Raw genomic sequence first — 16,974 nt, forward strand, 5'->3', positions numbered from 1 at the left:
GTTATACAGCTGGGAAGTTTACATGATCTTTCTTGGTCCATTATTTCAACTTATTTTTTTTAAATGATTGTGGCTAGATGATCTTTAACATTCCTTGCAGTTCTAAAATTTACAATTCTTTGAATAAATAAAACGCATTGCATTTTGGTATTCAAAATGCAAAACAGTAATCAAGCATAATATTTTTGTTCTGCCGATATTAGAATAAATGTTTCTTTTAACAGAAATTGTTTTCCATATACATATAAAAATGTGGCGTATACTTAGGAAACATTTCATAACAACAATGAGAAAAAATTAAGAAAGCTGAGAAGACTAATACAACTACCAAAGGGCTACTACCCTGGAGAAGTGACCTCAAAGTTAAGACTGCATTTCTTGATTTCATGCACATACTACCATGAACAAAAATATGTCTTTTATTTAAAAGTAGATTTTCCTTCAAGTTCCACTGCCAAATCACTTAAATTAGTGTTCAAACAACTCACTTTAGCTCTAGAAACTAATCGATAAATATAAAATATTTATTTTATATTTCAACCTTTGAGGAAAAAAATATATATAGTCAGACGGAGAAGGTGGGGAGGAAAAAAGAGTAAAGAAGCATGTGGCCATGGCATATTTCAAACTGATCTAAAAATTAGCATAATAAACGACAACTTGAAGAATCAAATAAGTATATGTGGTCAGAAATAGAGACTAGATATCAACTGAAAAAAGGACAATGATGGTTCAGAAGTCTTACACTGACTCCTACTTCTGCTTGCAATTCACTTATTATAGTAATAAAACTAATGTTTATGAACAAGGAGAATAGAGAAGACAAAGTTATCCTATTGCTGAGATTATAATAAAAACACAAGGCACCAGGAGGAAATGAAATAGCATAGTTAACTTCAAATCTCAAATCTGTTGAATAATAATTTAATAATCAGGCAATCTTCAAAATTTTATTACAACATGTTTACAGAGAAACTCGAGAATAGAAATAAAATCTATTTAGTCAAATAAAATTTTACCAAAAGATTTTAAACATTAGTGAGAACATACAAAATAGTAAAATATTCCTGATATAAAGATGTTTCAACATTTAAGAAATCCAGAAGGCCTTTACAGACTTCTAGTTTCTGAAGTTCAAATTGAATGCCCATAGGAGTAACAGTTCAAGACAATATTCTATGTATGAAGCAATATACAGAGAAGAGGATAAATAATTTCTAAGATAGCAAGAATTTATTCCAATGAGATAAGTATGATTCCATAAAAGTAGATTATTATTATGGAGCATGATCCTAAAGAGACCTTCTTTTTACTTTATTTCCTATTTCTTTTCATTTATATTTTCTCTCATCTGTTAATATATTCAATATCTCATTAAACTGTTATTTCAAAATAATGATCTTGCTTTTCATAGGCAGCATTAAACTGGTTTTGTAGATGAACTAAATAAAAACAGGTTTTAATAATAATATGTATAAAACAAAGATATAGTATTTTTAAACTCCCTGATAACCATATTTAAAACTAATAAGATTCTTGTCATTTGTTCATACCTTGAAGGAGGTAAAGAACAAGTAGCCAAAAAAAGATAACCTTTGAAGTTACTTGTAACCACCACCTGAAGAAAAAGGGGAAAAATACAACTCGAACAATTCCCTTTCTTGTTAGAGAAGTCCAAGGACTTTCAGGTTTTGCCTTAGCAAATGCAGATCCTGGAGAGAGAAAAAGGCAAAATACATGTATCTATTGATTTTGTATATAAAATGCAATTAAAGTTTTAGAGAACAATTTAAGACTTCCCCCCCTCCAAATATATGTCATTACTAAAATATTATTCAAATGTATTTTTATGGTTTAGGGGCGACTTCTCCCTCTCCCCAATGTCAAATTTGGCAGGTTCTATCAAACTATCAAAACACAGGGCTCAGTGATGAAATGAGTGCCTTTTTCATGAAGGTCAATTTAGATGAATTCACAGAAACACCTCACAAGATATTGCAGAAAATGTGATTAGATGAAAGACATACAGATGGACAGACATTTTTTTGACTTTACCAATGCTTGAATCATTGGTATACTTGGAGGGAATGTGACTGAAATCAGTGATGAAAGTATCGACACCAAAGAGGCACAGACCTCTGAATATATCTGAATTATTTCACATTATATAATCAAATGATCATATACATTTTAATGTAATTTTTAGCTGAAATAAATACAGAAATTTCTCCCTACACTTTTACAAATAATAAAAGAAAATCTGTAAATTTCCCTGCCCTCTGGAATAATACCACTTAAATTCTTTATATAAATATTATTGTGCTATGTTAAACAAAACTGAATTTTGGCTTTATCTACTGTACTTATTCTTCTTGAAACAATCTTAACATGGGACGGAAAAAGATAATTGTATCTAAATGCTTTTATTTACTCCCTTTTAAATTCTTTACATGTCTGAATGTATATGTGTATTTTAATCCCTTTACTTTCTATACATGTGTTGTTTTACTTTTAACTTATACTTTCCTAAATTTATCACTGTCTATAAATGCTTTCTGAATTTCTTTCTTTATATTTATCATCCACACCTACTAAACCAAGTGTAGAAAGTATATCATAACCTAAAAGCAAGATTAAAATATACATATGTGTACATGCGCGCGCACACACACACACACACACACACACACACACACAACTTTTAATATTCTCAAAGGGTTTACTGTCCTTTATTAGAAAATAAAAAGAGTCAAAGTAAAATTTAACAAGATGGTATAAGATATTGAAAAGAAGAGACAAAAAAATACAAGAAATAAAATAAAGGAAAAAAGTAAAATCTGAAATTAAACTAAATACAAAATAAGAGAAAAATCAGCTTAGGTGGCAGAAAGATGTTAGTACAACAGACATGACTTCATCTTTGTGGGAAGCTCCTCCAACAAATGAATGCTTAGTGGATTTTCTTTGAAATCCTCATGGCTGAAAAATTCATCACTCTGAAGCTATCCTAGTAATAATCTCTGCATTTATCAAGGATTAAGTTACAAAGATAACTGTCCCTCACTAGGCTTTCCTAGTTTGGTAAGATCTGTCAGAGTTTATCCTCTGAATTTAGGATTTAATTTACTTAAAGAAGCAGGGAAGGAGTTAAAAACCAATGAGAGTCTTGGCATTTTCTTATTTATTCCAGGATAATGTACTCATTTTTCTTTCAGACATATTTCATTCATTCTCATTTTCACTTCTTTGTTGCTTCCTATCACTTAAAATGTCATTTACTCTCTCTTTGTAAAATCCTATTTGTCAAGATCTACCTCAAATTATAACTCCTCTATGAAATCTTCTCTGACTACTGTGGCCAAAAATTGTACTTCTCTTTTTTTAAATACCTAAGACATTCATTACTGTCATATGTTCTATACATCAGATGTTGGTCTACACTGTTAACATTGCATGTATTTTTGTTTTAGCTCCCTAACCAGATTCTTATAAGCAAAGATATATCTACCTTGTTTTTATTTCTTACAAAACTCTGAAAAGGACTTTGAATGTAGTAACAAATATTTACAGATTGACTGTTCTGAATCACAAATCACTTTTCTTGACAAATTCATAATGACATTTCAGTATCAGAAAATATGGTATTCATTTAGGGGCTGGTAACTATAACTGTTAATGATCTTTAAATCTGGGACAGAAAAAACTGGTTCCATTCTTATATTCTAATTTTAAATTTAAAAGTATTTTTTATGAATCAAATGCTATAATAAACTTAAAGTTCATATCCAATACTCACCTCTTACAAGGTCAACATCTATGAGGTCAGGCTTCACATGTGCTGTTTTCTTTGGTTTATTCCTTAACCCCTATTAAACATATTATAAGGAACAGGAAAACATAAAACATAAGAAACATGAAAAAAGTTAAATCCAACATAGCATAATTATGCACTTTTCCATTAAATTTCTAATGACTTAATCTATAGAAACTCAATAGCATTTTTTGTTTAAAATGGAATTAAACAGATTTTTTAAACTTTTGCTATATGTGCTAGACACTGTTCTGTGCACCTGGGATACAAAACACAGAGTGAAAAAAGAGCCCTCAAGAAGAGTGTTTATTGGGGAAATATATGTAATTGGATTAATTAATACAAGGCAACTTAAGAAAGAACCTAAAACAAGGAGTATCAAGAAATGTTTCCTGTAGGAAGTGACATATTACATGAATCTTATAGGAAGCTAGCAATTCCAGGAAATGAGAGGTGAGGAAGGAGTCCATTCTAGGAATGAACAGGCATAGAGATGGGTCAATTTCAGGGAACAACAAGAAAGAATAGCTAGAACTACAATTCATGAACGAGAATCAAATGAAAGAAATCTGAAATCAAATGAAATAAGGCGGAAGGAAGCATTCATCACTTCTTGTCTAAACTCTTCCAACAGCACTGGATTTTAAACTTCCAATCTTTCTAATATTTAATGTCACTTCCAACTATCTGCCAAAACAATCTCCCTCAAATACAAGTCTGGTCATGTCACCTCCTTCCCTCAAGAACCTTCAGTGACTGATGCTATAATAATAGCTAATATTTATATAGTACTCATTATATGCCAGACATCATAGTAAGTGATTTACAAATATTGTCTCATTTGATTCTCATTAAAAACCTTAAGAGGTAAGTGTTATTATCATTCTTATTTTACAATTGAAGTATCTTGAGCTATATTAAGTGACTTCCCAGGGTCACACAGCTAGAATGTATCTACAGCTGGATTTGAACTCAGGTGTTCTTGACTCAGGTCTACTGTTCTGTTTACTGTATCACTTAGCTGCTTTTGTAATCACCTTCCACATAGATTTTTAAAGTTATTGTATATATCTCTGCTCAACTGGCCTATTCGGTTCCCCAAACTTTGCACTCCATCTCCTTGCCTAGTTGTCTTTAATACCTAAAATATGTTTCTTCTTCACTGTCATCTTTTAATCCCTACCTTCCTTTAAGGTTCAGTTAATGTAGCATCTATAAGAAGCCCTTCCTGGTCTCCTTCAATTGTTAGTGTTCATTCCTTTTCCCTCATATTATTATGGAAATACTTCTCTATTCCTAGAACCCACTGCACATAGTGTTTAATAATTGCTTGTTGGACTAGACTGGATTTCATCCTGAATTCAACAGGGAAATATTAAAGCAGGGATTCTTAAGCGTGTGTGTGTGTGTGATACATGCCTTTATCAGGATAGTCAATTCTACTGATTTATTTCTCAGAATGTTTTTAAATGCACTGAAATATAGTTAAAGTATTTTTTAAAAAGCAAATTCATGGATGCCAGGGACAGAACTGAACTGAATGTTTTTGAAGAGGGGATGATATGATTTCAAGAAAATTATTTCAGCAATTTTTTAATTTGTTATCCGAATTTCCTCTAAGTCTCAGCTTATCTGTAAAAGCTTTTTCCAGTCCTCCTTCAAGTGAGGCTTTCTCTAATTTTATTTGTACACATTGTTTGCACATTGTTTCTTTCATTGAGAGTAGAGGCTATTTTTGCCTTTCTATGTATCCCCAATGTTTAGTACAATGTACATAGTAAGAACCTAATAAAAGCTAGCTGGATGACTAATTGACCAGTGAGGGAAGGAAGACTCCATGTAAGTAGATCCCCCTTGAATGACAAAGACCAAGGGCAACCTAGCCCTCTCTTCTGTTGTTTTAATAATTTATTTTTTTTCCAATCATACATAAAAACAATTTTCAACATTCATTTTTTAAAATTTTGAGCTCCAAATCTGTGCCATCTCATCTTTTTCTCTTCTCTCACTGAAAAGATAAGCAATTTGATAGAGGTTATACATATGCAGTCATGCAAAACATTTCCATATTAGTCATGTTGTGAAAGAAAACACAGACCAAAAAGAGAGAGAGAGAGAGAGAGAGAGAGAGAGAGAGATGAAAAAAGAAAAAAAAGAAATTTTTAAAAGTATATTTCAATCTGCATTCTATCAGTTTTTTTTTTCCTGGATGTTGATATAATTTTTTTCATTATCAGTCTTTCAAGATTATCTTGCATCACTATATTGCTGAGAACAGCTAAATTATTCACAAATGATCACAGTACAATTTTGTTGTTCCTATGTACAATGTTCTCCTGGATTCTGCTCATTTCGCTTGTATTAATTCATTTAAGTCTTTCCAGGTTTTTCTGAAAGCATTCTGATCATTATTTCATATAACACAACACTTCCATCACAATCTTATACCACCACAACTTGTTTAGTCACTCCTCAAATAATGGGCATCCTCTCAATTTTCAATTCTTTACAACCACGAAAAGAGTTGCTAGAATATTTATATATATATGTTGCCCTCTTATTTAAATTTCTTTTAAGATATAGATCTAGTAGTGGTATTGCTGATTTAAAGAGTGTGCACAATTTTATAGCCCTTAGACCTTAAGTTTCAAATTCTAGCCCTCACACTTGATGTAAGTATGACTAACAAATGAACAGACCAACTTGCTGAAAGGAAGCATTGCTGAAGCTGAAATCCTTGCTAAAGGATCAGGGAGAGGAGGCACAGGATCATTTCAGTAAATGAGTAGAATCATTTTTGTTCTATCTTGCCATGTACTACTCTACAAAGTATACTTCAAAGTAGAAGTATCTTTTCTCAGTGTGTGTATCTATCTATGTATCTTACAGAGAACATGGTATAGAAAAAAACTGAATTTGGAAGTGACAGAATTCTATTGAAACCAAATTCCGATGCTTATTCCCTATGAGAAATTAGGCAAGTCACTTAACCTCTGTAGGTTTCAGGTTCCTCATCAGTAAAATAAAAGAGCTGGATCAGATGATCTCTTAGGTTCCCTTCCAGCTGTATATTCTGTGATCAAAAATATTAGTTTCTTCTACATTGAAACCATTTTTTAAAAGGTCAGAGACCCGACCATGGGTTTTGTCTTGTTTTGTTTTTAAGCCTGTCAGATCCTATAAGAACAAATGACAGATATAATCTCATTTTATGCCCCCTTCTTTAGCAATTAAATGTTTCCTAATTCTGAGAAATTATAAAATAGAGTAGTATGGGCAGCATCCTTCCAAAAACATGTGAAAGGTTTATGAACGTTGTATTTCTTTACAAATTTATTTTTATACCTCCATGAATTAAAATCAAAATCAACACACCTAAAAATGACAAAGAACCTAGAATTTAGTACTATTCTGTGCAAACATACAATGTGGATTTAATAAATTTTGCCAGATTTTAAAATTATTACAAGTTTGCTTTTAATCTAATATCAAATTTCTAATATGCAACCTTTTCTCCAGTTTCAAGCCAAAATGGATAAGCTCAATCAATCTATATGAAGTTTTTACAGTGGCTTAGCTCATGCATGTCACCAATTTAATTAGTAATATTCAAGAAAAAATAAAATAATTTCAAAGAAATTTTCACTATTCAAAATCAGTGCATATTGTTAATATTTTCTATTTTCTCAAAGACTTGCAAACAACAATCTATGAGGGTATATATTCATTAAAGTCAACAATTATGCAAGGAGAAGCAAGCTATAATAGAAGAAGTTTTTTAACTAATTTCTAAAAACTCAATTTTAAAATAATTGGCCAGCTTTTCCAAAACTGTTTTAGACTCAATAGCATTCTGTTAGTAGCACCAAAATGCAAGATTTCAATTATGGAAGACATACTTTGCACAAGGTCACTTAAAGGTAAAAAGCCCTAAAATACTTACCAATCTAACCAACTGTATAGAGCAATGACAGCATCAAATGGGAGAAAAAAATAAACTAGAAGGATAAGGTGACAATGAAAAGGGGGAAAGCTGATAAAAGATAATGATTAGAATTCATAAAGACATAAAAGAACAGAAAAATGCTAGAATGCAAAATTCAAAAGAACCATGATATGTGAGAATACTACCAAAGATGATATTACCTTTTAATTTATATTGTAATGTTAAATATTTACTTATATCATAACTAGATGGATTTTTTTTTTGGCTGAGGCAACTGGGATTAAGTGACTTGCCCAGGGTCACACAGCTAGGAAATGTTAAGTGTCTGAGGTCACATTTGAATTCAGGTCCTCCTGACTTCAAGGCTGGTGCTCTATCCACTATACCACCTGGCTGCCCCTAGATGGATATTTTTTAAAAGAAACTAAAACTGCATCATTACATTTGTAGAAATTCAAAGTATAAAAAAATATAACTTTCCTACCTTGATTTCTCTTTGTTCTACAGATTTTTCCCATATTTGTTGATCATATGCTCCAATCTAGAAAGAGATTATAACACATTAAGTCATTAATATGATTCGATGCAGAAAGAATTAAACTGAGTTCATGTATCTTGCAAATAGATATTAGACAAAAGTTTAATCTATTGGAAGCCCAACCTTCTTCTTCATAATTTTCACATTAACAAAAGCCTGTTTTATGTTTATCTATGTCTATTAAACTGTTCTTATAATCCCAAATATAATTATTGATCTAAAATGTTTAGGAAAATTATTTAGATTTGTTAGTGCTTCTACAAAAATACTTATAAAGATGTAGTTATGGGATCACTTTTAGAGAAATAAGAAAAAATATTTTTCATGACAATGAAAAATAGCATTCACACAGAGATACAGCAACCACATTAGCTATAATAATAATAATTAGATAGAATAATTATTATTCTATTAGTTATTAAAATATAACTTAAAAATTAGGAGTACTTTAAATGTTATCTCATTTGATCTTCACATTAGCCCTGTGAAGTTAAGTACTATTATTTTTCCCACTTCAAAGATGAGAAAACCGAGGCGGAGAGAGATTAAGTAACTTTCCAAACAGGATTTTAACTCTTAAATTGAAACTTCTTCACTCTAAGTCCAATACTCATGCCACAGGGCCAGCTAGCTGACTCAAGTTTGTTTGATTTGTCACTAATGATATGGGTATGAGTACAAACAGAATTTGAAAGGATCCTATAGCTGGAAGAGATCTTTGTACTTGCACAACTTTCCTGAAAGTGGTTATCCAGTCTCTCTACCTGAAGAACTCTACTGTTAGTTTCCACAACCTCCTCAGGCAATTTCTATGCTAAACACTAGCTATATAAAAATACACACACACAGGCACACACACCCAGAAGACCTGGAATAATGCACCTGTTGAGCAAAAAAAAAAAAAATCTCACAGTTGGAAGGGACATCTGAAGACTTTTTACATGAAGCCAAATGTGAAGAAAAGAATATCTTCTACATTCTTAACAACTAGCTATCCAGTATTTATTTCAGTTGCTACTTTCTAAGGGAGTCCATTCTATTTTTGGATAGCTCTAACTGTTAAGAAATCTGTACTGTTATCAACTCTAAACCACACTCTGGAAATTCCATCTACTGCTCTTCTACTTCTGCCCTCTAAGATCAAACAGAACAAGTCTAATACTTCTTTCACATGACATTCCTTGTAAGATTTTAATCAATCATTTAAAAAGAAATTATTAAGCACCAATATGTCTGGGACATTAGTAGGCAGTGGAGAGAAGTACTAAGAATGAAATAATTCTTCCTCACAAGGATCTTCCACATTCTAATGGGAATGAGAGGAGGGAAAGCGTATACTATACATAAATATATATATAAAGTAATTAATGTACAAGGTAATTTGGGAGGGAGTGGACAGCAATAGAGAGGATCAGGAAGGACTTCATGAAGAAGCTAGGCCTTGAGCACAGTCTTAAGAAAGAAAAGGATTTAAGTAGAGGTAAAAAGAGAATTCATTTCAGGCACATAGGCAAGCCAGTATAAGCTAGACATCTGAGATATCTGAGTGATAACTGAGTAAAAATTCAGTTTTGGACATTCTGAACTTCAGATATCCCTAGGACAGTTAGATTAAAATGCCTAATAATTAAATGGAGATTAAGAAATGAAATTCAGGCGAATTACTGGACTTGGATACATGTATCTTAAATATATATAATCTGCACAGAGATTGTAATGCAGCTAAATCCATGGGAGCTGATAAGATTAATGAGCAAAGGGTAGAAGAAATGAAAAGAGGGCTTAGGACAGAACCTTGGGGAACACTCATATATAAGCTGAAAGGATCCACTGTGTTGCCACCAAAATCTTCTCTTCTTCATTCAACAACCACAGTTCTTTAAACTGTTTCACAACATCATATGGGATCTCAAAACTAATGTGGATGTCACAAATTATGATTATCAGAAAATATCTGATTTGTATATCTATTTATATACTTATATGCCCAGGGTCAGATGTAAAAATTTCTTGAGTGAATGAATGGGAAAAGTTAAGAAGCCCTGCCTTAAAGCATCAATCATAAAGAATAACTTTAAGGCCCTTTATTATACTCCTTTAAACAACTTCCAGCATACCAAAGTCCTTCCTAAATAAAATGTGTCACCTATCACTGAAAATAATAATCAAGTTGATGTTTTATTAAGGCGAAGTTCCACAGGATTATCAGGTCCTTAATGCTTCACATACTACAAAAAGATTTCATCATTGAATTGAAACTTCTCTTTCCAAAGTTATCAATATCTTAACTGTCAAGTCTAATGATCTGTTCTCACCCTTGTTCTTCTTGACCTCTTTATGATATTGTTACTCAATCTTTTCTTTTGTATGCTTTTTTCTTTCTAAGTTTTTCCAATTACTGAACCCTTCTGGCTTTCATTCTATCCAACTGACTACTCTTCGTTTTTCTTTGCTGGACCTTCAGCTATGTCTTAAAAATGAGTGTTTCTCTGAGATCTGGCCTGGACCCTCTATTCTTCTTTCTTTCTTCTTTCTCTAAACTATTTCACTTGGTTATTTCATCAACACCCATAAGGTTTTCTATTTTAAGATTTGTTATCATCCAGATTTAACTTCTCCTATCCTCCAGTCACCCATCAGAGCTATCTACTATAAACTTAATGTATCATAAAATAGTTCAAATGTATAAAATAGAACACTATTTTACCTGTGAAATGCTTCCCTTTTCCAATTTTTCTATTATAATTAAAAGTATTACCATTCTCATCTCAACTCTGAGGTACCACTCATACCTCTCAGATTGGCTAAGATGACAGGAAAAGATAATGATAAATGTTGGAGAAGATGTGGGAAAACTGGAACACTAAATACATTGTTAGTGGAGTTGTGAAATGATCCAACTATTCTGAAAAGCAATTTGGAATTATGTCCAAAGGGTATAAAAATGTCCATACTCTTTGACTTAGCAGTAACATTACTGGCTCTGTATCCAAAAGAAATCATAAAGGAGGGAAAAGGACCCACAAGTGCAAAAATGTTTGTACCCAGCTCTTTTTGTGGTGGTAAAGAATTGGAAAATGAGTACATGCCCATCAATTGTGGAATGGCTGAATAAGTTATGGTATATGAAAATAAGGGAAAATTATTGCTCTATAAAAAATGATGAACAAACTGATTTTAGAAAGGCCTGGAAAGATTTACATGAACTGATGCTGAGTGAAACAAGCAGAACCAGGAATACATTGTACATGGTAACAGCAAGATTGTGTTATGATCAACTATGAAAGACTTGGTTCTCAGCAGTTCAGTGATCCAATATAATCCCAATAAACTTGGGATAGAAAATGCCATCTGAATCCAGAAAGATAACTATTGAGATTGAATGTAAATCAACACATGCTAGTTCACTTTTTTTCCTTCTGTTTTTTTTCCTCATGGTTTTCCCTTTTGGTATGATTTTTTTCTCCTAACATGATTCATAAAGAAATGTGTATTTTAAAAATTAATGGGCATGTATAACTAGAAAAAATAAAACAATTTTTAAAAAATAACTAGACAGTATAAGGTTGGAATATGATGAGCTGGTGAATTTAGAAAAATAAGGAAAAACTTGTACTTTATGAAGAAAGATGTTATCCACTTTCAGAGAAACAGGATAAGTGATAATAAACATAGTACAGTCTTACATATATATGAATGTGATTATACATATCTATGCATATATAGATATCTATGTATGTATATACCTGTTTGCATATATACATACATACATATACACACACACACATCCATATATATATGTACATACACATATTTATGCTTAATTGTAGCCTGGGGAATAGGGAAACAAAGGGAAAGAAAGGGGAGAAAAATAAAATAAAAAGTGTTCAACACAAAATAAAAAACCTGCAAGAAAACAAAAGATGGATAGCTCCAAATACAATGTGTAATATTTATTATACAGGTTTTCTTGAAATTTACTGCTTTATATTTTGAATCTTCTCAATGATATTCTATACACATGACATTTTTTTCTTACTTTGTATTTAAGTTTAAAATTTATTGAAATAAAGTCAAGATGAAAAGAGTCAAATAGCATAGGCCCAAGCACAGAACTTTGGAGAACTCAATTAGGAATCTCCTTCCCAAGGGATACAAGAACTCTTAATGATCATTCTTTGAATCTGGTCATTCAAATCAGTGTAGAATACACTTAATTTTACTAAGAACTAGCAAAATCTAATCACTTTGTATTAAACACCCACTATATATGCAATGCACTGGGGATATAAAAATAAAAATAAAGCCAATGCCTTCAAATAATATATGTTCCTCTAGGAAATAGATCTTTTCCATAAGACCTAAACAGAAAAAGTTGTCAAATTATTTGATAAAATGAAGTAAATAATATCTATAGTATCCCTTGATCTTGTCCAAAAAGGAAACCAATCAATGATTCACTTTGATATGACCTGGTTTTCTTGCAACCATCCTGACAAGATCGACTTCTAGTTTTTCATTAATTGCCCATTTAATTACACAATCTACAATTCTTTTAGGAATCAAAATTAAATTCCTGTGCTTTGCAGATTCCATTCTTCTATTTTGTTTTGTTTTTCTTTCTTCTTTTAATTTGCTCTTTTCTTAGTACCCAAATGAAATTAGAGTTTCTGGTGGTCAGGGAGTTAAGATCTAGTGGCAGGTTTGGGGTTCAGGGAATCAAATGGAGGGGTTTGTCGCTAGATTGATAAGAGGTTTATTATGGGGATTGAAAGTAAAGCTAAAGTCTAGTTAAGGAAATAGGTGAAGATAAAGAGAATATGGCACTGGAAAGAGTATTTCAGTGGGCAGAGACCCTTGGCATGCCAAGCACAGGGCTAGCATGTTTGGAACCTCTGCAAAGAGAAGGTTTTAGTTTGACTCTTTTATAATAGGGGGCTTTCACTACAAGCTGAAGGGGGCTCTTGGATGGAGTCCCAAGTTGGCTCCAAGTTGGGTTTCAGCTTGGAACTGTAATTTGAATTGAATTCAATGGGTTTCAGGACTGAGCCTACCCCACCCAGATAACAAAGATAAAACTGTCCTTCAGGGTTGAAGTCCATTACTGAGGACTCTGGTTGAAGGAGATTTTCTCCTTTAAGGATTTTCAGAGATTCGGGGTCCCCTCTTCAATCACATCTTGGGAGTCCTTTAAATCAAGGCCACTATTTGACTGAAATCACTGCTATTGTTCCATACCTAATCTCTACCTTTTAAATCTCTAACTGCAAATGTAATCTAACATATTCATCCTCAAATACAAAAAGAAAAAGAAGGTTGATCCAGTCCCAATTTTACAAATGTCTCTTCCCTAGTGCTACAACACTCTGGCTTTCGTTGAATTTTGCTAAGAGAGTGGCACAGAGCATTTATCTAGCTTTTTTTCACCCAAGTCTTTACTTGTAGGTCTCATTTTCCAGTCAGCTTAATTTCTTGTTTGTAGTAGAAGGCTAATTGGAAAATGGGCCAATAAGCTACAGATCTGAACAGGAGAAAGGACTAAGTATGGCTTTATTGTTTTTATTACTTAGGCAATTCAAATTTCATTTTGGCTAGAGGAATGCAGGTGACATAGCAGAATTGTGGATTTGCAGATGGGAAGATCTGAATTTGAATCCTGCCTCAGATATTTACTTGCTATGTGACTCTGAGTAAATCACTTAACCTCTTTCAGGCTCAATTTCCTTATCTCTAAAGTGAAGAAATAATAAATAATAGCACCTACCTCACAAGCCACTTTGATGATCAAATAATACATGCAAAGTATTTATAATAAAGGTTTCAAGAAATACATGGATAGATTTCTGGCTAAAGATATTTAAAAATTCAATAAAGACTAGAATCACAAAATTACACGAAAATCACTTGACCAGCATCTTTAAAATAATGGAAATAGAAGAAGGGAATAGATTTCATAAGGCCCTTTTCCTTCCAGCCGCCTTCATTTTAAATATATTCATTTCTCTAATCTTAATCAATCACCCTCCATGACCTTTTTGTTACTGCAGTGGTGAGTGTGCTAAACCTGTAATGAGGAATATCTAAGTTTAAATACTGCCCTAGACTTCATAGTTGTGTGACCCTGGATAGATCTTTTAATCTCTTGCAGTTTCAGTTTCCTCATCTGTAAAATGAGTATAATAAAAACACTTATATCAAAGTGTTATTGTGAGGATCAAATGAAATAACATATGTGAATAATCTGGCAACTTTAAATTACTATATAATGCTAAAGTCATTATTATTCCTGATACAATTCAGGTCTTCACTACCTCATCCTTATTACTGCAACAGTCTTCTAATAAGTTTCCCTGTCTAAAGTTTCCAACTACTGTAACTGATCATTCATAAAACTGCCAAAGAGAGTTCCTTAAAATTCAGGTTTACATATGTCATTCTCCTATCTAAACTCCAGTGGCTTCCTACTGCCTCTAAGATCAAATTGGTATTTCAACCTACTTTTTCATGTTTATTATACTTTTGATACTCCCTTTCACAGTCCAGTCACCTGACCTAATATTCTTTACAAGCTGCATTCCACTTCTTGTCTCCATCCCCTAAAATGGCTCATCTTACCACTACCACCAACTCCCATGACCAGAAGGCATAATCTTACCTTGGTATCCTAAAATCCTTTACATCCTAACATAATGTCTAGCAGATAACAGATACTTAAAAACAGACTGAGAAAGTAACAGCAGGTGCTGAGAAGATTAGGCATCTAACAAGTATGCTGGACACTATTCCAGGTGCTGGAGATACAAGGAAAAGCAAATGCAGGATCCTAGCTTTCAAGATACTCATTCCAGTAGAAGAGGCAATATAATTCATCAATGGGTCAAGCTAGGTGGTATAGTGGGTAAATCACCAGCCCTTTAGTCAAGAGGACCTGAGTTCAAATTTGACCTCAGACATTTAACACTTCCTAGCTATGTGACCCTGGCCAAGTCATTTAACTCCACTGCCTCAGCAAAAAAAAAAAAAAAAAAGAAATATATATATATACACACACACTTAATCACTCCCTGAAAGAAGACAATTATGCAACAAAAGATGCAAATAGATATGCTAATTTTCCAAATGGGATAAGCCTTTGTAACTCTCCAAAAATGTTAATATAAGGATAAGAAATATTATGTAGGCAATAAATCAGATGGTAAGGTGGAACTGCATTGACTTTAACATTCACTACATTCATCCAAACCAATCACCCACTTCAAAGTCAGCAAATAAATATGAGATCAAAGATGCTGTAAGTCTTGTTCTATAGCTTAGGAAGCAAGAAATACTTTGTAACCTCAATCACTCAAAATAATTAGGAAGAAACAGCAGAATTAGTGTATTATCACATATGAAGAGGTTTAGAGATAGGTATATAGGAAGGATAGTGTAAATAGAGATATACATGCAAATGCACATACTCAATGAGAGGCAGTTTATTGAATCAGGTAAGGTTGACTCAATCTCTGACACTTTTTGTATCAGTTTGGGCAAATTAAACTCCGAGACCAGACAACTGTCTTAGACTGTAATTTAAAGATAAAACAAACTCTGTAAGACTAAGTTACAGATTAACTGCCAATTTGCATTGTTGTGGAAATTTAGTTAAACTAATAAAGTCACAGACCCAGACAAAATAAAATTTATAGATAATAGACACAGATATACACACTATATATCTTTTTACATCATATATATGTGTGTGTGTACACACACACACACACACACGCCATTAAAATTTTACTGTCTTTAAATGATTCTCCACCCATTAGGTAGGTCCTCTGGTTTCACCAGTATAGGGAATTCTCCATGAGTTGCATCCAATATAGAGCAGAAATTTTTGTACCCACATATTCCTCATTGTAAAGATAGCATTCTATCCACTATACCATACTGTTCTTCTATATTTAAAAAGAATAATTTAAACTAATTGCTAAGCAACCTCCGGGAAATGGGGGCCTACTCATAATGAGACTCTTGTCATATATCTGCAACTGAAGGATTTTTGGTTTTCCAAAAACCAGGTTGTCCCAACTCCCTGACCTCCCAAGTAATCCACTTAGATATGGCATTTCACCCTGGGAATGAGCTATTCATAGGACACAAAAATTCACCTAATTTACTATAATCAGTTTATCCAAAACCACATGTCATGGTCTACCTGTTATGCCACAGTTCTCGTCTATTATCCTGACTCAGTTTCCCTAATTATCCTGACTCAGTCCTGCCTCCGTTTCTGGCTTCTCAGTTCTGCAAAACCTCCTCTCCCTCTTTATCAGAATACTTGATAAGGATAAAAGATCTTATGTTTTAGAATATCAGAATGCCTCTCCCCATCCCAAGCTATTGGAATGTGAGATACTGTCTTATCAAGATGCCTCTCACCATGTCCAGGGTGCCTCCCCCCCTGATTATCTAATCTCATCTCTAGTAGCTCACACCACCCTGTCTCAATACCCTGACTCCACCTCTGCCTCAGTTTATCCTCTGCATCTGAACCACGTGGATATATGTCTTTGAGAACTCTCATTGTTTGCTGGATTCTTGGAGACTATAGTCTCATTCAGCCCTGGGACCAAACATGGATCCATTTGATCCCAGTATATCTCTCCATTTAATAAATTATTAAATACTCTCTAA

The 16,974-nt window shown here is 32.9% G+C and overlaps 1 protein-coding gene across 4 annotated transcripts in view; it reads right to left on the minus strand.

Annotated features, from left to right (window-relative positions):
• The window catches only part of PHTF2 (putative homeodomain transcription factor 2), a 147,974-nt gene that overhangs the window by 53,464 nt on the left and 77,536 nt on the right, over window positions 1-16,974 (minus strand). For all 4 annotated transcript variants that reach the window (XM_031938682.1, XM_031938683.1, XM_031938681.1 and 1 more), the window contains exons 3-5: window positions 8,242-8,298; window positions 3,797-3,866; window positions 1,554-1,712 (exon numbers count right to left, since the gene is read on the minus strand). In XM_031938682.1, coding sequence (XP_031794542.1) covers window positions 1,554-1,712; window positions 3,797-3,866; window positions 8,242-8,298 — 286 coding nt within the window. The remainder of the gene's footprint in view (window positions 1-1,553; window positions 1,713-3,796; window positions 3,867-8,241; window positions 8,299-16,974) is intronic.

The sequence above is a fragment of the Sarcophilus harrisii genome, chromosome 5 (assembly GCF_902635505.1).
Source record: "Sarcophilus harrisii chromosome 5, mSarHar1.11, whole genome shotgun sequence".
Lineage (NCBI taxonomy): Eukaryota > Metazoa > Chordata > Mammalia > Dasyuromorphia > Dasyuridae > Sarcophilus > Sarcophilus harrisii.